Source organism: Xyrauchen texanus, chromosome 12 (assembly GCF_025860055.1).
Source record: "Xyrauchen texanus isolate HMW12.3.18 chromosome 12, RBS_HiC_50CHRs, whole genome shotgun sequence".
NCBI lineage: Eukaryota > Metazoa > Chordata > Actinopteri > Cypriniformes > Catostomidae > Xyrauchen > Xyrauchen texanus.
The window spans coordinates 42,808,545-42,833,804 of NC_068287.1; the positions used below are offsets into that span (position 1 = coordinate 42,808,545).

The 25,260-nt window shown below is 40.0% G+C and overlaps 1 protein-coding gene across 2 annotated transcripts in view; it reads left to right on the top strand.

Moving 5' to 3' along the window:
• Positions 1-25,260, top strand: part of LOC127653009 (ral guanine nucleotide dissociation stimulator-like 1) — a 38,724-nt gene that overhangs the window by 5,227 nt on the left and 8,237 nt on the right. Inside the window, exons 1-13 of one of the 2 annotated variants that reach the window (XM_052139485.1) lie at positions 782-1,051; positions 9,081-9,355; positions 9,868-9,912; positions 13,995-14,164; positions 15,466-15,596; positions 15,689-15,925; positions 16,136-16,239; positions 16,542-16,626; positions 17,498-17,584; positions 19,082-19,114; positions 19,485-19,606; positions 20,612-20,707; positions 20,890-21,013. In XM_052139485.1, coding sequence (XP_051995445.1) covers positions 1,028-1,051; positions 9,081-9,355; positions 9,868-9,912; positions 13,995-14,164; positions 15,466-15,596; positions 15,689-15,925; positions 16,136-16,239; positions 16,542-16,626; positions 17,498-17,584; positions 19,082-19,114; positions 19,485-19,606; positions 20,612-20,707; positions 20,890-21,013 — 1,533 coding nt within the window. In that variant the 5' untranslated portion in view covers positions 782-1,027. Of the gene's footprint in view, positions 1-781; positions 1,052-9,080; positions 9,356-9,867; positions 9,913-13,994; positions 14,165-15,465; positions 15,597-15,688; positions 15,926-16,135; positions 16,240-16,541; positions 16,627-17,497; positions 17,585-19,081; positions 19,115-19,484; positions 19,607-20,611; positions 20,708-20,889; positions 21,014-25,260 lie in introns of those variants that run through there. The other variant, XM_052139484.1, reaches the window with a different exon arrangement.

Sequence of the window (25,260 nt, forward strand, 5' to 3'; positions counted from 1 at the left end):
AAATAAAAATAATAAATATAAATAAAAGCAGGTAAAACAATTTTACTATTATTATTAGTAGTAGTATTATACAAATAAAAATAAATATAATTTGATAATATAAATATAATACAATATCAATATTATATATTATAATTTTACTAAAATAAATAAACACATATTTCCTTTATATAAATATTTTATTATATTATAATAAATTATAATAAAATATAATAGCATGGAAAAACAATTCTAAATAATAATTATAATGCATAAATAACAAAAGGGTAAAAAAACCCGTCAAAATCCAAATAATAATAAATAGAATAATAAAAATGCTATAATGATAACATATATATATATAGATTTATTTATTATTATTATCATCATAAAAATAGATCAATACATATAAATAACAGTAGGGTAAAACAATTCTACATGCAAATGATAATAATAATGATAATAATAAACAAACATAATAGAAGGGTAAAAACAATTCTACATGCAAATAAATCATCAAATAAATAAATAAAAATGAAGCCACATGCACTTGTTGATTAGCACAGGATATGCTAAAGGCTGTTGTTTTACAGACTGTTGTATTCACACTGTATGTCAGTCCTTTCACAAATCGCTCTTCCGACTCCCTGACTTCATTCAGTGTTTGATTGTTTAAGATATTTCAGTTTGTCGCGTTATTTGCAGTTTAGATGGTGGAGTGACATTCTGCCCAGTTTAACACCTCCCACTTTATAAACCCTCATACGAGCGCAGGTGAAACCAAACACATTTGTGCGATCTGTCTGCCTCAATCGAGATCTTTTATCATCATTTGTGCCATAAAGGATCTTTCACCATGAATTGTGTCCATTGCAGCATCCTTCATGAAATGCAGATGACGCGATGAGTGGCGTTCGAATGTCAAATACGTCATAATAAAACCTCGAGATTACATTTTTTGCATTTTATTTCCCATGTTCCATTTTTGAGGACTTATTCATAGTGATGGGAAGGATTATATCATAAAAAAAAAAACATCCTCGTAGAAATGGGGAAATGGGAGCTGACAATGGTAAGATGATATATTGTTGATGCTTGTTGTAAATAAAAAGTTTTATACATTTATGCATGCCTAATGTAACTATTATAAACTCAAACATCTCCTGCTGCATGTACACAAGCTCGTCTGTGTTGAAGGAGTGTGTTGCTACAGTATGCCCTGAATGCTCTTTAAATAGAGGAACATATCATGTTTAGATACTAAGGGGGGAAATGTGCTGTCCCAGCACCTGACAGAAATAAATCTGTATATGGCCGACAAGGCCATTCAATGTGGAGCTAGAATCTAGTTTACTATGGTGGTAACAAATACTGTTGTGTGTTACATAAGTAAAACACTAGTAATTAAAGTAACTGTACTTAAACTTTGCATTCATGAAGAACCCTGGAGCTTCTAGTGATTGTTGTTAAAATGGCTTTTCCCCAAAAAACACAGCACATTATTACAAATGCACCAAAGCCTATAGGGGCTAGTTGTCACGTGGGGAAGGTTTCAGTATTTGTATTTTTTTTGTAATAGTATTTCATATATAAAACAAAGGTATTCTTCTCAAATCGGTGTCAAACACTGTGACAACTTACCCCATATATGGTGACATAATGCTCCGCTGTTGGTCAGTGTAGTTGACAGCTTTTGCTTATTTATTTTTAGCCGAAACATAAAGGTGTGTGTGTGTGTGTGTGTGTGTGTGTGTGTGTGTGTGTGCAGAATACACAATGCAAAATACTAACATTGTTTATGTCTTTAGCTGTATATACTTTTGAAACTGTGAGTATTTTAGCGTTTATGGATTGACCCACATTGACTTCCATTGTAAGTGCCTCACTGCAACCCAGATTTGTGCTTTTTTTTGTTTTTTAATGAGGGTCAAAATCAAGCTCTGTGGTAATCAACATTATGCCACAAATGCCGTCCATTGAGCTTAACTTGTACTGAACCTTCAATATTAATTTAAGAGCTTCACCTTCATCTGTCAGTAGACAAAACTTGTTTTCAAACTTGTTTTTTAATTACATTTGTCTCTTTGTGCTGTATAATTAGCTTATGTTGTGCAGCCTGTTCTAAACGAACTAATCAATAACAGCCAACATTTTGGCCTCAAAGAACGTCATGTGCCTCTGTTTTGGCGGCTGTGAGATTTGGGTTGGTGATTTGGGCAAGTAAACGACCTAGTGGGCAGCAGTACCATTCCAGTGTTTTTTGTTTTTTCTATTCCTGAAAATAATCACTGTAGATAATTGTAATTTTAATTTATTCATCAACTCCATAAAAAACACCATTGTGTGTTAGTGTTGTGATATACTGTACTGTCAACAGGCATGACGCTAGTCTGTTCGCTTCATACTGTATGAAAGAAATGGTTATTTATGTGCAGAAGGTTATTCTTCTTCTTCTTGGCCTTGACTGACAGCCATATCTCCTTGTGTCTGTTGCTGTCAGATGGCAAATACCCATGACCTACTGTGATCAAGTAAAAATGTTATGAATGTGTCTACAACAACTACAAGCATGCAGTTCAGCGCAGAGATAGAACTGAAAAAGTGACGATAATGCTACTGTTATGGAAATATGTCAAGCTAGGGAAGTTATTCAAGGAATAATTCATGAAATAGGACATTTTTGAGGAATCTTTACAGCGCTTTTGACCTTTCACGCTGTAATAATGGCTATCAAGCTCCAAAAACAGCGTAAAGACTCATAAAAGTATAGCCCGTATGACTCATGCACTATATTCCAAGTCTTCAGAAGTCACATGATTGCTTTGTATGTGGAACAGACCCAAATGTATGTCAATGTTCAATAATAATCTTTAACTGTACTCGCGTCTAGTCCATGTTTGTGTTTAGATTTAAAAATGGCACATCAGTGTCAACCGAATGGGTTCAGGGTTGGGGAGTAACGGAATACATGTAATGGGATTACCTACATACCTGTCAACATTCCCGTCAACACTCCCGTTTTTCCCGGGAGTCTCCCATATTTCAAACCGATCTCCCATTTTGTTATTTCTCCCGGGAAACTCCTTGTATGGCCCAATCCTCGTTATATGAATAATCACATCAATATATTATTCCAAGGTTGTCCAGTTGCCAGATCTTGTATGAAACTAATCCTACTCACACAATCACACAATCATACAAAATCTAAATATAGGCCACATGAAAATTTAACAACAGCCGGACCAAAGAATTGAATTTCATATGTCGAAGCCATTTCGACAATGCCCATGCCTTTAGCAAAGCGTGTAGCGCCGATTATCATATCGGACATGGCGTTGCTGAGCACGTTAAATCACAGCGGCACAGTTTGTATGTATTTAGCCCGCCCCTGCCATCCAGCACCACCCCGCTCAGAGGTATCCCGGATTTTGGTACCCAAATGTTGACAGGTATGATTACGTATTTAAAATACGAAATATTAGTATCTGTATTCCACTACAGTTACAATTTAATCGGTGGTAATCAGTTACATAAAAAAAATTATTTTGCAGATGATGTTGTCTTCATGTCATCATCGGTCTGTGACCTTCAGCTCTCACTGGATCGCTTGGCAGTCGAGTGTGAAGCGGCTGGGATGAGGATTAGCACCTCTAAATCTGAGGCCATGGTTCTCAGCAGGAAACCGATGGAGTGCGTACTCCAGGTAGGGAATGAGGTATTGCCCCAAGTGAAGGAGTTCAAGTACCTCGGGGTCTTGTTCACGAGTGAGGGGACAATGGAGCGGGAGGTTGGTCGGAGTATCGGGGCAGTGGGGGCGGTATTGCACTCGCTCTATCGCACCGTTGTCACGAAAAGAGAACTGAGCCGGAAGGCAAAGCTCTCGATCTACCGGTCAATTTTTGTTCCTACCCTCACCTATGGTCATGAAGGCTGGGTCATGACCGAAAGAACTAGGTCGCGAGTACAAGCGGCCGAAATGGGCTTCCTCAGAAGGGTGGCGGGCTTCTCCCTTAGAGATAGGGTGAGGAGCTCAGTCATCCGTGAGGAGCTCGGAGTAGAGCCGCTGCTCCTTTGCGTCGAAAGGAGTCAGTTGAGGTGGTTTGGGCATCTGGTAAGGATGCCCCCTGGGCGCCTCCCTAGGGAGGTGTTTCAGGCACGTCCAGCTGGGAGGAGGCCTTGGGGAAGACCCAGGATTAGGTGGAGAGATTACATCTCCACACTGGTCTGGGAACGCCTCGGGGTCCCCCAGTCAGAGCTGGTTAATGTGGCTCGGGATAGGGAAGTTTGGGGCCCCCTGCTGGAGCAGCTGCCCCCGCGACCCGACTTCGGATAAGCGGTTGAAGATGGATGGATGGATGGATGCTAACCAATGTAGCCTTTAACATTATCTCTATAGAGAGCTATAAATCACATATTTTCTGCCTCAATAAATGTACAGAATTCACATATGACGATAAAGAGATGTCATTGTGTACACTGTGTGGTTTTGAAGTGTGGAGCAGCAAAAATAGTAAACCTGGTGTATATTGTCATGAACATTTAGCTTTATGCTAAGCTAAAATGTTATATCTTGCCATTACATTCTGTAATGAACTAGCCACGGAGACAGTGTTAGGATGTGCAGAAGGTTTATTAGAAAACAAGCAAACAATCCAAATCAGCAGGCAAATAGAGGTAGTCATTATGCAGGCGGTATAATCCAATAAACCAAAAAGACCAAGAAGGCAAACAAAAAGGGGTATCCAAAAAGCAGTAAATCCAGGAAAATAGGTAATGGTCATAATATGCAAGCACTGGCAATGGAAAAATGCTTGGTAAGGCAGAATGAACTTTTTTCTATCGCGTGCGATTCCAAAACAAGGAAACAAGTGATCGATAGAATGTTCCGTCTCTCATCACGGCTGATTTCGACAAAAACTCTGATTACCATAGAAACGATACTTTATCGCATGTCATTTGCAATCAGGTTAAGACATGGTGTGACTACGGCTGCCTGTAGCCTCCTCTATGTTTCTGTTTCATTTCAGAGTACTCCGGTTAAAAAAAATAAGGCTGGGCATAGAACTGCATCAATTCGTCAACTATTAACTCTTCAGACATGTTTGAGTTCTGTTCTCTGTTTTGTGTGCAGCTGTGTTGTGATCTGTTGTCACTATCACTGTGAAAGATCTGTTCATTCGCTACGCCCCAATGTAGCGAGCGAGGCTACGTGAACTGTTTCTTTTGAGCCCTATCATGAACGCACACAGCGTTTTCACTAAATAATACATTATATTTTGGTTTGTTTCTCACCAAACCTTATCGTATGCTTTCATAACAATCATGAGTCTCATGGAATAATTTATGAGACTTCTGAATTATACTTTTGTGTTCCTTTGAAGCTTGAAGAGGTGGTCACCATAAACTGCCACTGTATGACATCACTGAGCACAACATTATTTCACAGTTTCTCCCTTTGTGTTAAGAAAAAGAAAGAAAGTCATATGGGGTTATAACAACACAGGGGTGAGTGAATAATGACTGAAATTGTATTTTTGGGTGAACTGTCCCTTTAAGATAAAAAAGGCCTTTATTTGAAAAATATAATCATCATCATGTCATAATATGCAGCTTTAATGATATGTTTAGTATACGCAATGTTATGTTTTGTGTCCCAGGCTGCAAATACAATGTCCCAGGTGTGAACCTAAGGGCTCTGCCTCTTGAGCTGTGGACAGGTTTTCATTATCTGATGTGTTTTATATATATCAAAGACACTTCATATTGCTTATTCATCAGGATAGGCTTAAGTTATATTCAGAGATGGAGATCATAAGTTGCAATAGCTGTAATTACTGTAGTGGTTTGCAAAGGCAAGTGTCGCTATTACTGTTGCTTGTTAGGGTTAAGGGGGGATCTGAACATACGTCTAACTTTGAGTGTTAAACTTTTATGCATAACTCTTGAAATATATATTATTTACATATTTTAGTGGATAACCAGACAAAAATAAATGCCTTCCCTTGCTTTTTTTTTTTTCCTATTTTCTTTTCTTTTCTGTCTTGAAGCTCTGGATTTGAACAGCAGTCTCTTGTGTTTGTGCTTGTGTTTACACATTTTCAGATCTGCTTTTGTTTATCCTTTTAACTCGTCAATAATAGACCATAATTATAGTCTAAAATGTCACATCAGCTTATTTTAGTGTTTTAAAGTCAACACATTACACATACTCAGCATTACGAGTAATCCTGGCTCCTTTATGCTGCAGAATCACACAGATATTCACGTGTGGACTTGCCCTAATGGTTCAGTGATATCATCTGCTACTCAGCCAGCTGTATCGTGTAATAATGACTCTTTGTCCCAAGTGTGTGGTTTGCAACTCCACACTGCTTTTAGCTGACAGGTCAGTCGTCAGTGTTGTTTAAAACACATTACGAATAGAGCATTTCAGAATGTCTTAATTGAGACTTGTTGTCTTTATCATTTGGTACGTGGAGTTTGCACTTTTACAGTTTTGTGCTATTTAGATGATTATACTTTTGCATCTTACTGATTTACGTTGCTGATAACGTGAAAATGAGCTTATAGGTTAGGACAGGACTGGACAGGATAATACTGTATTTAATTAATCCCCTGTGGGAGGAAATTTAACACATACAACATTAGACATAAATCAAACCATAGGAAATGACAATACAGTACAAATAATAAATAAATCAAATAAAAATGATAATAAATGCATACGTATAATAAAATAAATATTATTTTAATAATATAATGTAAGTAAAATAATAATGTAATTAATAATCAATAAGTTAAGTAATAAAATAAATAAATACAAATACAAATTGAAATTATATATGTTATAAAATGTATAATAAATTATTAAATATTATTAGTAATTTTATTAAAATATATAATAATTAACTAGGGCTATTTAGGTCACCCCACCACCCCCTGTAATTACCTCAATATCACCTTTTCGGGGTATATATATATATCCCACTTCAGACGCAGCTTGAAAATTGTGTCAAATTTTAATGGTAAAAATTACATTTTAAAGGAATGCACAGTAAAAATGTGTTAATGTGCAAAACGTATGTAATTTTATTGTAAATATTGTAAAAAAAATAATAAAATATGTTTTATTTTAGAAGTAAAAAGAATGATTTACCTTATAGTTAATGGTGAAAATGTATATTAAGACCAACAAGACAATAGATGTTCAGTATCAAGCAAAAGTATGTGAACCCTTTGGAATTACCTGCATTTATGTTTAAATTTGTCTTAAAATCAGGTTTGGTCTTCATCTAAGTTACAGTAATGAAAAACCACCAACCAATCTGTATTAACTCATAAAACACAAATGATTGTATTTGTTCTTGTACATACTGAATACAACATTCAAACATTCACAGTGTAGGCTGGAAAAGGTTTGTGAACCCCTAGGCTGATGATGTCAACTAACACTTATCAGAGGCAGGAGTTGACAAACCTGGTGTCCAATTAATGAAACGAGATTGGAGGTGTGGGTTAGAGATACTTAGACTTATAAAAAGCACTCAAACGTTAAGAAGCATCTGCTGACGTGGACCATGCCTTGCAAAAAAGAGATTTCTACGATGAAGAATTGTTGCTTTGCATAAAGTTGGAAAGGGTTACAAAGTTATCTCGAAGATCTTAGATATTCATCTGTCCACAGTTAGACAAATTGACTATAAATGGAGATTATTTAGTACTGTAGCTATTCTCACTAGAAGTGGCTGTCCAGACAAAATGACTCAGAGGGCACACTGTAAAATGTTCAGTGAGTAAAATAAGAACCGTAGAGTGACAGATAAAGACTTGAAGGAATCATTTATGGGAATACTTGTGTTTTTTCTTATTTATAATACCAGTTATGTACATTTGGGTGTTAAATGTCGCATTTCATGTTATGTTAATATTTATTGTATTAATTTTGCGTCGTATGTGTTACTCTCAGTGTGTTTTGTGTTTGTGTGAGTAACAATGTGCACTGTCTCTACATATTTTTTGGCTATTGTTTCTGCAATGGCTCTTAATGAACTTTAAGTCATAATGAGGACTTTTGTTTAACCATCTGTTTATTATGGTGGTTAACTGTACATTTAAATGAGCAAAGCAGATTTAAGGAGTTCCAGCAAGTTGGTATATTAACATGACATAATTTTGTGATATAAACAGTTGTGAACTGTAAAATATGCATGCACTATAATGCCTAAAACGTACAGTGAATTTCTGGCAACTACAGCCAGGGCTGAACTGGTAATCTGACATACCGGGCATTTTCCCGGTGGGCCGACACACTTTGGGGCCATTCAGGGGCGGACTGGCCATCGGGAGAACCGAGCGGGCTGGTGGGTTGGCCTAAAACATACAGTGAATTTCTAGCAATTACAGCCAGGGCTGAACTGGTAATCTGGCATACCGTGCATTTTCCCGGTGGGCCGACACACTTTGGGGCCCATTCCGGGGTGGACTGGCCATTGGGAGAACTGAGCGGGATTGTGGGTTGGCCTAAAACATACAGTGAATTTCTAGCAATTACAGCCAGGGCTGAACTGGTAATCTGATTTTCCCGGTGGGCCGACACACTTTGGGGCCCATTCCAGGGCGGACTGGCCATCGGGAGAACCGAGTGGGCTGGTGGGTCGGCCTAAAACAAACAGTGAATTTCTGGCAACTACAGCCAGGGGTGAACTGGTAATCTGGCATACCGGGCATTTTCCCGGTGGGCCGACACACTTTGGGGACATTCAGGGGCGGACTGGCCATCGGGAGAACTGAGCGGGATGGTGGGTTAGCCTAAAACATACAGTGAAATTCTGGCAACTACAGCCAGGGCTGAACTGGTAATCTGGCATACCGGGCTTTTTCCCGGTGGGCCGACACACTTTCGGGCAATTCAGGGGCGGACTGGCCATCGGGAGAAACAAGCAGGCTGGTGGGTAAGCCGCGAAACGGGGCGAATGGGCTACGAGGAGCTAAAATGAGCCACCGCGTTTTGCAGAACGGACAAACCTGTAAAGGCATTGTTCATTATTGAGTTTACTTATTTTAACGTTAAGTGTTACAGAGTTTTTGTATCTGTGATGCAGGAGCCTGTTCAAGAGTGGGGTGAGGAGCACGAAGATGGGGTGGTTTTTGGGATCACCCTGCGTAGAGAGCCCGTTCAACAGTCGGCCGAGCCCACAGAGGCTTTCGTACAGTACCGAACATGTAAGGTACGCAGGATAAAAGCGGCCACACTGGAGAAGCTGGTGTCTCACCTACTGGACCCCTGCTGTCAAGAGCAACACTACAGCAGAATCCTGCTGTCTACGTATCATACTTTCACAAGCTCCAACACGCTCATCGAAATGCTCTTCCAAAGGTGAGTGTTTAAGTGTGTGTGGTTGGTGCATATGGAAATGTGTGGTCTGTATGTGTGTTAATGTTGGCTGGCTGTATTTGGATATCTGCGGTTTGTGTGTTGTGTTTATTTGTACTGTATTTCACTGTTGTGAAAGGGAGTTTTTTGGTTTGTTGTAAGTTCACATGGTACTATATGCCAACACTGACCACTTCCTTTAACCCAAATTCACCCTCTGGTCTCTGTGCATTTATTTGTTCATTTATTAACTTCCTTTATGGATTTGTAGAAGCAGTTCATACATCATTTTGGCATACTTTGTTGTATTTCACACTTTTTGATTAAATTATTATATTGCCTATAAATAAATACAGATGTGCTGTAGATTGTCACTTTTCTATAGCCATGATTTAAATGTATGTCTAGACAGAAAGTGACTCAAAAACAAAGCCACCCAAATAAATATTCACTGAAGTAGGCTAAAAAGTGACAACTAGCTCTGATCTCACGTATATCATTTTCTTTTCTTATAGTGACAATCTTGCCTCTGTACTTGACAGCAACAATTATCATAAAAGGTAAACAAATACCACAGCTATATGACATCTGACAAACAACACCATGCTCCATGCAAGCCTTCTTTTCTGGTTACAGCTGCAGACCTTGTACAGTTACAGATAGAGACTTTGATTGTCAAAGGGGATTTACGGGTGTTTCTACAACTTTGGGCAATTTCATGTCCCAGGATTGATTTTAATTGACACGAACGGATCTTTTATATATTTTGATATAAAGGTCGCTTAAAAACCGGCTTGGAACCGTTTGACAAGGCATTTACCATTTATGTTTGGTACTTTTTAAGTGTCTTTTATATATAGATTAAACTGTTTTAGCCTTGTCCCAGAAGTTGAACGTGAAACTATGAAAAGCCATTATAAAAATGTGAATTATTACATATTTTAAGTTACGATAATATAAACAAAGAGTAAAGTAAAATGAACATAAATAAACAAAAGAACATGTTTGAGATGAAATATGAAAGTAACCATCACGTGTAATCAGAACACATTTCCAATCACGCTGTAATTTTGCCAAGTAACGCAAAAACTGGGAACATATTATTTAATGTAATAATTTAATAATTATTTAGATTACATCAAAAGTTAGCTTTGAAATTAGCCTTAGAAACACAAGAATCAAAAGTGTTACATTTGTCATTTCCATCATTCCGAATTCTGTTCTATGATGAAATTCAAAAAATGAAAATTCTATAATTTAATTATGCTCGTGCCATCTTCTTCTGCTGAACACAAATAAAGATATTTAGAGAATATCTCATCTCTGTAAGTCCATATAATGCAAGTGAAAGGTGACCAGAACTTTCAAGCTCCAGTAAGCACATAAAGGCAGCATAAATGTTATCCATGTGACTCCAGTGGTTTATTCCATGTCTTCAGAAGTGCTATGATAGGTGTGGTTGAGAAGAAGATCAACTTTCACTTTCACTTCCACATTCTTGTTTTGTTTTTGGCAATTCACATTCCTTGTGCATATCGCCACCTACTGGGCAGGGAGGAGAATTTATAGTAAAAAGGACTTAAATGTTGATCTGTTTCTCAGCCACACCTATCATATCACTTCTGAAGACATGGATTAAACCATTGGAGCCTTATGGATAACTTTTATGCTGCCTGTTGTTTACTATTACCTGTGGGGGGGTTCCTATAGATTGTTGTTTACTGTTACTGTAGCAGGGAGGGAATGAGGTTTTGCCCCAAGTGAAGGAGTTCAAGTACCTCGGGGTCTTGTTCACGAGTGAGGGGACAATGGAGCGGGAGGTTGGCCGGAGAGTCGGGGCAGTGGGGGCGGTATTGCACTCGCTCTATCGCACCGTTGTCACGAAAAGAGAGCTGAGCCGAAAGGCAAAGCTCTCGATCTACCAGTCAATTTTTGTTCCTACCCTCACCTATGGTCATGAAGGCTGGGTCATGACCGAAAGAACTAGGTCGCGAGTACAAGCGGCCGAAATGGGCTTCCTCAGAAGGGTGGCGGGCTTCTCCCTTAGAGATAGGGTGAGGAGCTCAGTCATCCGTGAGGAGTAGAGCCGCTGCTCCTTTGCGTTGAAAGGAGTCAGTTGAGGTGGTTTGGGCATCTGGTAAGGATGCCACCTGGCCGCCTCCCTAGGGAGGTGTTTCAGGCACGTCCAGCTGGGAGGAGGCCTCGGAGAAGACCCAGGATTAGGTGGAGAGATTACATCTCCACACTGGCCTGGGAACGCCTCGGGGTCGCCCAGTCAGAGCTGGTTAATGTGGCTCAGGATAGGGAAGTTTGGGGCCTCCTGCTGGAGCAGCTGCCCCCGCAACCCGACTTCGGATAAGCGGTTGAAGATGGATGGATGGATGGATGTTACTGTAGCCTGCGTAATCTGCGTTTAGAGGGCGGCGGAGCTGCAACTCTGTATATACTGTAAACAGGACATCCTACAATTTAGTGAAATTATGGCTAGAAAAATAAAACATACTTTTAAAAGTTTCTTCATGTTTCATCATTACAGAGATATATTAAAGATTGTATTAGTCATACTGGTCAAGCTAAATTACTAAAACCTTCAGATGCCAACCAGATAAATGGGCAGCGAGATAGACAATAACAGGGTGTAGAATCAGTGGATAAATGAGCCACTACATGATCTGTCATTGATATCTAGGAAACTATGTAATATTTGTAAACAAATATTCTGTTAACATAAATACTGTATACTGACATTTTTTATTATATTAATTTCCCATATATCTTCCCATAACACAGTAGACATGCTATGCTTGATCACATATGACTAACACCACAAAATAAAGGAAAACATTAGAGTTATAAACTTCCAAGTCATTTTGCAGAATCTATCAGTGTTCAAATGACACATTTACCACAAATGAATACATGCTAGTGAGAGAATGCAACACTAAACTCTAAACTGTATGTGGGGGAAAAATAGAAATCATGTTTGATGTGCAGTTTCCCCAATCGGCCTGATGAGGCGCGCGAGGGATAAAGGCGGCCGGTGACGATGGTTCGAGAGAGAGAGAATTACGGGCATATCCGTCATGTGTGTTTATGTTTGTGCTTTTGGTTTAAGTTTACATTAAAATATTATTTATGTTGACAAGCCGGTTCTCGCCTCCTCCTTGCCCATCCTTTAACTGTTTTACAACCACACACACACTTGTAATGGGGATGTAAATGGGGGTTAAAGGGAAAGGAGGAGGCGAGATCCGGCTTGACAACAGAAACAACATTTAATTAAATATAAAGACACAAACACAAACACAAACGGGCAGCTGCCTGTAAATGCTCTCTCTGTCACACCACCATCCGCAGTCGGCCTCTCGGTGGCTTGATTAGCCCGATAATGGACCGGGCGTGTCGAATCACGACCCGCCCCGCCCTCCGCCCGGTCACATTCCTCCCTCGTTCTCTCAGGCCCCCCGTTTCCCTGGGGGAGGGCGTGCCTTACGCCCCGTCTGCCGGCAGGTCATCCCCGCCTTCCTGAATCTGGGAGGGAAACAATAATGATTAAAATAGGGGGCACTTCCTGTAACAGTGTAGTACTCCCAACAAAACAAAAAAACACTGTCAAATTTTAAAGAGAGGGAAAAGGCAAATGGGAGCGGCAGTGGGAGGGAGAGAGAGAGAGGAGAGAGGAGAGAGAGAGAGCGAGAGAGAGAAAAACTACTTACTCGCCGGTTCTCCGATACGCCGTAGCTTGGTCCTCAGCCACTCCTCCACCCTCTAACAGCCGCGCCTCCCCGGGCGGATCGGAGGCAGTCCTCCAGACCCTGGCGGACGAAACGCCCCGCCACGTTCTCGGAGAACAGAACGGAGGAATGGCCGCCGACCGCGAGGAGAGAAGGGGCTCCTAGCCGACCGTCTGGAGCAGGAGAACCGCTGCCAGGGGCGGGGGAGACCCTTCTCTCCTCGCGGTCGGCGGCCATTCCTCCGTTCCCAGGCGGCCGGGCTCCTCCGTCCCCCGGAAGATGGACACGGCTGCTCCATTGGGGTGGATGGTAGCGGCGAGAAGTGTAAAGGGGGGTTAATGGGACAGCTGCCCGTAAACGCTTTCTCTCTTTCGCACCACCTTCCGCAGTCAGCCTTTATCCCTCTCGGAGGCTTGATTAGCCCTCCGCCCTGTCACAGGGGACTTAAATGACACAGAATTGTAGGAATTCACTTCCATTGTATGGACCTACAAAGCTTAAATATTCTTATAATATCTTTGTTTGTGTTCAGCAGAAGACAGAAAGTCACACACATCTGGGAAGGCATGAGATAAGAAATGATGAGAGAATAATTTTTTTTGGATGAACTATCCCTTTAAACACAATACAGAATTTAAGATGTGCTGGAAACTACACTGTGGTGGGAATTTACATTACTTTTATAAAAAAAAAGACACAAATCTCCTGCGGTGCATGTACATACACTGCTAATTAAAATTAAAAAAGAAAATTGACTTAAAAATAAATAAATACAAACTAGTGAGAGTTTGAAAACAAGATAACACCCATACATGAAACGAGTGTTCATTTTGTTAAGCTGTAATAATAGGAATATACACTATATCGTTAAGCACATCATTTCTTTCTCTCTCCTGATTTTCCCGTAGCTCTTTGTGGACTTTGCTTCAGACCTGGTTGGAAGATTACAGTGAAGATTTCAGAGATCCTCCCATGCATTCTTCACTACGTCTCATGTGTTTACAGCTGAGAGGACATTCCTCTCTCTTCACACTGGCTAAACGCTACGAAGCTCTCCTTAAGAAATTCCAGACTGAAGGTTGGATTCATCATTGTACATCAGTGCTCAGTATGATTATTGATTACAAACGTTCTTTTATATGAAGCTTTTTATGATTGTGTTTGGCCGAAAAAATGTTATAGCTAAAAATGTTGCCGTTTAAATCTTAAAAGGTGAAGTGCTTTATTTCTGTGGCACTAGCATCACCAAACTAAATTGCAATAATAATCATTATCCAAACACTCACCCCATCTGCCATTGATTGGACTTCGCGTGACTAGGCGATGCATGTTACGTTTTACTTGTTCAAGCGTGATCAAATTGCGGAGTAGCTAAACTGATAGATTGTTGCACTTATGATGCAACGGTCCAGGGTACAAGTCCTGAAGAGCATGTCAGTCCAAACGTTAGCCGAAAGTGTCATAGAAGCAGGGCTGGACTGGAAAGAGAAATCGGCCCGTGATTTTACATAGCATCTGGCCCAAAAGTTGTTTAGCGGAGGAGGGGGGTGGGGGTTGGGTATTGAGCCAAGAGTTGTTGAGCGGTCGCTGTCCTTTTCTGCATATCGCGGCATCGTTTTGTGGTCCGTTCTGCATAACGCGGTGGCTCATTTTAGCTTATTATAGCTGATACGGCTCATTTCGCAGCCGACACACTGGACCCATCAGAACTCCCGATGGCCAGTCCTCCCCCGATCGCCCCCCAAAGTGCGTCGGCCCACCGGGTAAATTCCCGGTATGCCAGATTACCAGTCCAGCCCTGCATAGAGGCAACACAAAAAGACGTGGTTGCTTCATCAAATGTTTTTCATCTCAAATTTGCTTTTATAAGACTATCGGTTAGGTTAAGGCTTATGGTTTAGGGTCTGAAGGTCGGTTTTGTTGATTAAAAACTTGATAAAGCAATACCCTTAAAAATCTAATTTGTTTGGGAGAGTATTTAACTCGGTTTTAGCGCCACACAGTGGACATTTCACCTGAAAACACAATCCATGACTTCATTTTAGATTCTAGAGCACTTCTCTTAAAGAGTAAGGAGTAGGAGGATAAATTCCCCCATTGGCCCTTCTGAATCATGTCCTCCTAATAATCTTCATCCATTAATTGGCTCTATAACTCTATGCTCTCCTCTCCACCAATAGCTGGTGCTTGGTGAGCGTACTGGAGCACTATGGCTGCCGTCGCATCATCCAGGTGGATGCTGCACACTGGTGGTGTTTGAGGACAGTCCCCAGTTCACCGTGTAAAGTGCTTTGAGAGTATTGTCAGAAAAGTGCTATATAAATGCAATGTTCATTCATTCATTCATTCATTCATTCATTTTAAACTTTGCTGTCACAGATAATCTGGCAAGTCAGTCGGTCAATAAAATGGAAGAACGTGACGGGGATCAAGAGGGGAAGAACTTTGAATTGGATTTCACTGACTTCTCCATCACAGGTGTTGCCGAACAGCTCACCCGAATGGATGCTGTGAGTGCCAACGCTTCATTGCTTGCTTTGGTTCCTTATGATCTACCAAATTAAAACATAGTCGATCAATGTTGGTGTTTTTGATATTGTAGGAACTATTTATGAAGGTGGTTCCCTTCCAATGTCTGGGCTGTGTTTGGTCTCAACGAGACAAAAAGGAGAACCTCTCACCCACTATTTGGGCCACCATCACACAGTTCAATACGATCACCAACCGGGTCATCACCTCTCTGCTTTGCCCCTCGTCCGACCTAGTCCAGCCCCACTGCCCCACCTCAACAACCACGCAAAGAGCCAGAGTCATTGAAAAATGGATTCGAGTTGCACAGGTAAACCTTTAAGGACATATTTGCATCACTTTAGTCTATTAGATTTGAGGCCTGCTTGCTGAAATGGTATTAGTGAGTATTAGTCTGAAGTGTAAATATATTGGCGGTTTGAATTGCTTAATCTTAGTACATCGTCTATGGAAGGTCTCATGACAAAACTTTCAGGTGTTGAAAGGCAATCTCAGGCTTCTCTTTTATTGCCTATTTTAGGGCTGCAGAGAGCTAAAGAACTTCTCCTCTCTCAGGGCTATTTTATCGGCCCTTCAATCCAACCCCATCTACAGATTAAAGAAGACCTGGGCGGCTGTGAGCAGGTACAAATAAACGCTCTGTATGTTATAAGCTGGCACTATGTCATTGTAGTCTTGCATAGACAGACTTTTGACTATCAGCAGAAAGTCTGGTCGACATTGCAGCTTATTTTGGACAAAGATCCACTTGAGGCTGAGAAGATTATGGCCACACTGACTGGTAATATATTGGCCACTGTGATGTAGCTGCTTTTCCCAAGCAAGTCCTAGACAAGCAATTCATACTACTGTAAATATACCACCACAAGCCATTGATGTGCTGTGTAAATCACATTTCTTTTAAATCTACGGTTTTCTATTTTCAGAGAGGCGATGTCTGTCTTTGAAAACCTGTATGAAACATTTCCAGATGAGAACTGTGTTCTGACCAGCACAGACATCTTTGTGGATGTAAGCCATGATCACATACACATACATTTATTTATTTTATCTTAAATTACAGTAGAAAAGAACCTTTAAAAAGGAAAAAATGTACCATACAGACTTACTGTTTCAATTGGAACATTTTTACATGAGATAAAAAGTAAATGTTTACCACCATTACCTGAAGGTAACTGTGTCTGCCATGTTGTAGGATGGCCAGATATGCCAACCATATATTATTATTATTATTACTATTATTATTATACTTTATTGTCCCATTCCTGGGAAATTTGACTTGGACCACATGACACGGCCAGTGCACAACATCAATCACACACAACACAATGCATACAATAACATGCAATAATAAACAATAACACATTCCAATAAATTATATATATAAAAAAATTTTTTTAAAAAAATATGGATAATACTACCACAAAAACATCCAAACTATGCCCCCTAACAAGACAGATGGTATAGGCACTTTTTATAAAGTATGTACACTGTATGTGAAAATCCCAGGAGATCAGCAGTTACAGAAATAATCAAACCAGCCCATCGGGCACCAACAATCATGCCACTGTCGAAATAACTAAGATCACATTTTTCCCCATTCTGATGGTTGATGTGAATATTAACTGAATCTCCTGACCCATATCTGCATGATTTTATGCATTGCACTGCTGCCACACGATTGACTGTTAGATAATCGCATGAATAAGTAGGTGTGCCTAATAAAGTGGCTGGTGAGTGTATATATATATATATATATATATATATATATATATATATATATATATATATATATATGAGAGAGAGAGAGAGATTTAATATTTTTTCTCTTTAAAAATCTCCCCCAAAAGTTGCAATAAAATCTTTTTTTATTTTTTATCAGAGCTCTCCTGGTGGGACAGTTCCATACTTGGGGACATACCTAACAGTGCTGACCATGCTGGACACTGCCTTACCCAACACTGTGGAGGTGAAATTTTAATCTTGTATGTTTAGGAATGAAAGAGCTTGCGAAGGCAAGCATGACTAATACTATGGCTCATTCTTAGGGTTCATTATTGCTAATTATCTCTCTAGCAGACACATAGCATGTGCTAAAAACAACTCACCCTAGCAACCACGTAGCAATACCTTATCGGCCACACAGAACACCCTAGCAACCACACAGCAACATATTAACATTCAGAGCATCTCAGCAACCACATAGCAACCCCATAACAACCATCTAGAACACCATAGCAACCACATAGCAACATGTTAACATTCAGAGCATCATAGCAACCCCATAACAACCATCTAGCACACCATAGCAACCATGTAGCAACGTGCTAAAAACACTCAGAGCATCTTAGCAACCACCTAGCAATACCTTATCGGCCACACAGAACACCCTAGCAACCACACAGCAACATATTAACATTCAGAGCATCTCAGCAACCACATAGCAACCCCATAACAACCATCTAGAACACCATAGCAACCACATAGCAACATGTTAACATTCAGAGCATCATAGCAACCCCATAACAACCATCTAGAACACCATAGCAACCACGTAGCAACGTGCTAAAAACACTCGCCACATCTTAGCATCCTCAAAGCAACACCATAATATCCATCCAGTTACCACATCAACCACAAAGCAATGCACTAAAAAACACTCACAACATCTTAGCAACTGCAAAGCAACACCCTAGCAACCACCCAGAACCCCATAGAAACCACACAGCAATGAGCTAAAAACACTCAGAGCATCTTAGCAACCACCTAGCAATACCTTATCGGCCACACAAAACACCCTAGCAACCACATAGCAACATGTTAACATTCAGAGCATCTTAGCAACCGCATAGCAACCCCATAACAACCATCTAGAACACCATAGCAACCACGTAGCAACATGTTAACATTCAGAGCATCATAGCAACCCCATAACAACCATCTAGAACACCATAGCAACCACGTAGCAACGTGCTAAAAACACTCTGAGCATCTTAGCAACCGCATAGAAACACCATAACAACCATCCACATAACATAGCAACCACATAGCAATGTGCAAAAAACACTCGCCACATCTTAGCAACCTCAAAGCAACCCCATAACAACCACCCATAACACCATAGCAACCATATAGCAATGTGCTAAAAAACACTCAGAACATCTTAGCATCCGCATAGCAACACCTTAGCACCCACCCAGGACTCCATAGAAACCACACAGCAATGAGCTAAAAACACTCAGTACATCTTAGCAACCACATAGCAACCCCCTATTATCAAGGCAGTAACTTTTAAATGGCCAAGGAACTCTCAGACTTGTAAAAAGACTTGTCTTTTGTTTTTAATTGTGTTGTACCTATTTTATCATAATAAAGTGACCAAGCATTGCAGAGATTCAAAATTATGTAATATTTTATAATTAATTTTATTTGGCACTTAATGATATCCGTAACTTATTATCGACAGGGTGGCCTCATTCATTTTGAAAAGAGGAGAAGGGTGAGTCTTTCTCTTTGGATATCTCCTTAATAGCTCAATTTCAGTGTACCCATGGTTACCATTATTTGTCACAATGTAATTGCTACACGTTTGTTGTGACCTTAGAGACACATTCTAAATAGAAAGGAAACCATCTTTAGAGCTTTGATTTGACATTGGCTTATGTTTAAAGAACACTCTGTTTTTCTGATGGAGGAATGATATTTATCTCATGACTGATTATGAGTACAAGTTGTGTTATGTAACAGTTTTGGTACAAGTCTTTGTCTTTGTCCCTTCTCTTTTGATTCTGTGTCTTTTCCCCCCCTCGTGCACCGGATTCTCTGTTCTCGTGTTTGCTCTTGAATTCTTGGAAATCCTCATAACACAGGAGTATGAGATTTTAAGGCAGATTTGTCAGCTGCAGTCTTCATGCTCTCAGTATGTCTTACCTCATCATCCTCACATTGCTGTCTGGCTGCACAACCAGAAACTGCTCTCAGATCAGGAGAGGTGAGCCACAAGCACCTGTTATGTTCACACCCTGGGTGTGTTTTTGTATTCTTCTGTGCTGGTTTTCCCTGTTTTTCTTTTTTAACACAAGAACACATTACGTCTAAACCACCTTTAACAAAGCCCTGATCCTTACATTTCAAGTATTGTTGCTTCTATTAGCTGACCTGCCTATTGTAGATTGGTCAGTTAAATAGGGAATGGGGTCCTGTTCTTTATACACCAATGACCCAAAACATTATGACCACTCACAGGTGAAGCGAATAATGATTGTCATCTCCTACCAAGGCCACATGTCTGGGTAGATAAGATGGTATGTGGGGAAATGATAGCATCAGGACGCACTGTGGAAAGATGACAAGCCAGTGGAGGGAGTGTGATGCTCTGGGCAATGTTCTGCTGGGAAACCCTGGGTCCGGCCATTCCTGTAGATGTCAATTTGACATGTGCCACCTACCTAAACATTGCTGCAGACCAGGTACACCTTTTCATGGCAATGGTATACTCTGATGGTAGTGGCCTCTTTCAGCAGGATAATGCACCCTGCCACACTGAACACATTGTTTGGGAATGGTTTGAGGAACATGATGAAGAGTTCAAGGTGTTGCCCTGGCCTCCAAATTCCCCAGATTTCGGCGGCTCCACCTCGCAACTTGCAGGACTTGAAGGATCTGCTGCTAATGTCTTGATACCAGATACCACAGGACACCTTCAGAGGTCTTGAAGAGTCCATGCCTCAATGGGTTGGTGCTGTTTTGGTGACACTCGGAGGACCAACAGCATATTAGGCAGGTGGTCATAATGTTTTGGCTCATCAGCGTATAATGCAAATGTTTTGGCAAAAATAATACGGAACGGAATTAATCAAATTAGATTACCCAGATGCATGATAAAAGAGAAGGAAAGTGACCTTTACATTCTGCTATGTGACACCACTTACCTTTCCTACATTATTATTGTGTCTGCTTTTGAACTCTCTCAGCCTCTGTGTCTCACTGTCCTCAGCTATGAACTTTCCAGACAGCTGGAGACTCCTCACGCCACTACTCCATCATCCAACAGCGGCTGGAGTCAACGAACTCTCACCAAAAAACTCTCCTCGTGAGTATGAGTGTGAAACGAATGTCACATTCAGTGACATTTACTGCTTTCTCCAGTTTAACATGTGCCATGGGTGCACATGGGTTTTCTAGAATGATTAACCTATTATCTAAAATGTTACCTGGAATGCCACAGCCAGTGTGGTATACTGTGGCACTACATGAATTTGTCTGTGTTTCCAGGCTGTTGTCGGGGAACGAGGGTTCCAGAAAGAACGCAGATCAGATCAGTGTGTCCTCCTCTGGATCCAGCAGCTCTGAGATGGAGGAAATATCTGCTTCTCTATCACTGTCTCTTATAACACCGGTACATTCAGTATATACATACACATTTACATTATATTTATGTTTATGCACTTTGCATATGCTTTGATCCTTTAATAACCAGGCTTGATTCAATATGTTCAGACTGATTTCAGTCTGAACATAGTAAACTGTGCTTACCGAATTTCTGACCACTGCCACCCAGTGGCTGAAGCTGGAATGGTTGTTGAACGTATGGGCACATGTGAGCTCTAGTTTCAACACAGGAAGTCGATATGTTGTTCCCAAGAGTTCCAGTACCCTAGGAATGGCCACATTATGCCGACTCACCAACAAGAACCTTCACTTAATAAACATTTTTGCACCAGCTCCAGGGTGTTTACCGTCCCCCGTGGCACGACAGGAAGCACGTTGCATCAGCAGCATGGGAGACCCGGGTTCAGATCCTACATTAAAACAGGAAGTAATCACATTAGCATACTCAATGAATAGTGGGATTCATAGGTTGCATCTTTTTCAGTCCACTAATGGTTAGGTTTATGGTTGGTGGTGGGGGGGCGGGCTCTTCGCTGTACTGCATCCACACAGCTGAAAACAATCTGCTCAGTCTGATGATGCTATGACACACCGCCTCAGACCATGACTAACCCTCTACCTCCAAATCGATCCCGCTCCAGAGTACAGGCCTCTGTGTAACGCTCATTCTTTCAACAATAAACGCGAGTCCGACCATCACCCGGGGGGACAAAACCGTGAGACAAAACTGTGACTCGTCAGTGAAGGGCACTTTTAGCCAGTCCTGTCTGGTCCAGTGAAGGTGGGTTTGTGCCCATTGGCGATGTTGTTGCTGGTGATGTCTGGTAAGGACCTGCCTTACAACAGGCCTACAAGCCCTCAGTCCAGCCGCTCTCAGCCTATAGCGGACAGTCTGAGCACTGATGGAGGGACTGTGCATTCCTGGTGAACTCGGTCAGTTGTTGTTTCCAACCTGTACCTGTCCCGCAGGTGTGATATTCAGATGTACCGATCCTGTGCGAGGACGATCAGCTGTTGTTCTTGTCTTAGGCGTCTCACAGTACGGACATTACAGTTTATTGCCCTGGCCACATCTGCAGTCCTCATGCCTCCATGCAGCATGCCTAAGGCACATAACGCAGATGAGCAGGGACCCTGGGCATTTTCTTTTGGTGTTTTTCAAAGTCAGTAGAAAGGTCTCGTTAGTGTCCTAAGTTTTTATAACTGTGACCTTAACTGCCTACCATCTGTAAGCTGTTAGTGTCTTAAAGTTCCACAGGTGCATGTTCATTAATTGTTTGTGGTTCATTGAACAAGCATGGGAAACATTGTTTAAACACTTTACAATAAAGAGCTGTAAAGTTATTTGGATTTTTACAAACGTATCTTTAAATTACAGTGTTATGAAAAAGGGACGTTCTTATGTGTATGAAAGTTGCATAAAGTATATGTTTTTTCTTTTCTCTGTTTTTGTGTATGTTATATGGATGTTGTTGTTGTGTACGGTACATGTATGGAGGACAAAACCTGCAAAAATAATAAATAAATAAATACATAAATAAATGTAATAATAAGAAAAGAAATAAAGGAATAAATGTCTTGATAAAACAACTATAATTCGTTTTTAATGAAAGTTATTCCTGAATTTATTTTTGTAGACTTTATTTCCTTTATTTATTATTTTCTCTTTTTATTCTTTAAAACTTTTTTGTTCTTTCATTTTTTTTTTTTTTTATTATTATTTATTTATTTATGCGGTCATTTATTTTTGCATTTATTTATTCCCACCTGTATTTATTTCCATATTTAAATATTCCCACATGTATTTATTTCTATATTATTCTTACATTTCTGTCTCTTGTATGATAATTATGTGGGCGGGTCCTGCTTATCATTGGCTTATTGTAGATTGAAGCGTGTGCTCGATTACTCTTGACTTGTTTTGATGTGACATTAGGTCATAGCCATATATCGTGTAAACTAAAGCTATTTGTGGGGCTATAAACATAAGAGCTTAAGTCAATGTAAGATGTATTGGCTATACTAAAATCACAAAATAAATGGGGAGCTGTTTCTTCAACAAAACCACAAAATGAGCAAGTTTCATAAATGATATGATTTTTTATGCGTATATAACTTCATATTTTGATGTCCGCAAATCCATAATATTGTTTTCTGTTGTTATGATTGTTCATTGTAAAAGATGTAGCTATAGAAAAAATTATAGCTGACTCTTCACATATATCTAGAGAGTTGCGCAACTTGCGAATGAAGTCGATAACACGCATCAAATAACTGTTTCATTTAGTGTAGAGGTGCTTATTGATGTTTTAGGAGAGCTGGAGGCCAGTATGAATGTCGAAGCACATCCTGGATTGTTAAACTCTCTGCAAAACGTTTCTCTGCATATTCAAAATCTGTGCGAGTCAGAGGGTGCTGAGGTGTGACGTCTATCTTATTTGCTTCCGATAATTACTATTGAGCTCTCGACCAATGATGCACTGGAGCTCCGCAAGGACCGCCTCCCTCATTTACATGTTGCACACAGAAAAGTAAAAATAAATACATGTATAAATAAATAAATAAATATATATATATATGGGAATATATAAATATGGAAATAAATATATGTGGGAATAAATAAATGTAAAAAAATAAATAAACACATAAATAAAAAAATTAAAAAACAATGCAAAATAAATGAATAAATTAAAAAAAAGTTTAAAATAAATATAGAAAATAATAAACAAATAAAGTCATACAATAATAAAATTCAGGAATAAATGTAATTAAAAACGAATTATATTTGTTTTATCAAGACATTTATTCTTTTAGTTATTTTTTTATTATTACATTTATTTATTTATTATTTTTGCAGGTTTGGTCCTCCATATGTATGTTGTTGCAGCTGCAAATTCCAAGAAAAATTTCCCCTAAAGGGACAATAAAGTTTAAACTGGTGCCCCACTGTGGACATCACACACGGAAAATGGAGCTCACACATGCCCATACGCCCAACAACACTTACCACTATGGAGTGGTGGTGATGTAGTGGGCTAAAGCACATAACTGTGGAGTGGTGGTGGCGTAGTGGCTAAAGGACAGGGCTGTTAATCAGAAGGTCCTTTGTTCGATCCCCACAGCCACCACCATTGTGTCCTTGAGTAAGGCACTTAACTCCAGGTTGCTCCGGGGGAATTGTACCTGTAATAAGGGCACTGTAAGTCACTTTGGATAAAAGCGTCTGCCAAATGCATAAATGTAAATGTTGGCCAATGGGGGCAGTGTTTCGCATTATCGGTCAGACCGATTTTAGCTACAAAAGTCAACTTACATTTTCAGTCTGCCAGTTTCCAGGTAAAATGTCCACTGAGTGGTGCCAAAAATAAGTGAGTTGTTTTTAGTTGGGAATGCATGTTAAACCTAACCGTCAGTGGTTATCTTAAGTCATCTTAGAGGGAAAATGGAACCCCTGAATCATGCTCATCATTAATTATGTGGAGGCGATTACTTCCTGGTTTCAACACGGGTCGAGAACCCAGTCTTCATTGCTGCTGACACAATGTGCTATCAGTCACGTCACAGGAAAAGATAAATACCGTTGAACTCATGCAAAAATGTCTGATAGGAGATGCCGCTTGTCAGTTACTCTGCAGAACAATGTTGGCATCAGGGTACTGGAACATTCGGTAGAACATGCAGACTTCCCGTGTGCTCATGTTGATAAGATTCCAGATATCCACACTGAATGTGGAAGTACTGTGTAATGTGAGAGTTAGGTTACGGTTAGGGTAAGGCGACTAATCCAATCCCTACAATACATAATTTGGAATATTTAGGTATCTTATAAAGATACCTATATTTAGGTTCGTTTGTGAAGCTTTTTTAAGGGATTACTGTCCTCCCGGGCACATTTGTATACATTTTGCCCTCACAGGGAAAGCAAAACCTGCACACAAACCAAAATGTATAAAACTATATACCCTATGTTTGGTTATCAATTCATGTCTCATGGTCATTATGATATTATTTAGTACTGTCTGTGAATGCTCACCTTTAACCAGCTAAATCCTTTCTTCAGTTAAACAAAGACAAAACTGAAGTCATTGTGTTTGGAAACAATGATGACGTTCTCAAGGTGAATGCATACCTTGACGCTAGGGGTCAAACAACTAAAAATCAAGTCAGGAATCTTGGTGTGTCTCTAGAGTCAGACCTTAGTTTCAGTAGTCATGTCAAAGCAATAACTAAATCAGCATACTATCATCTGAAAAA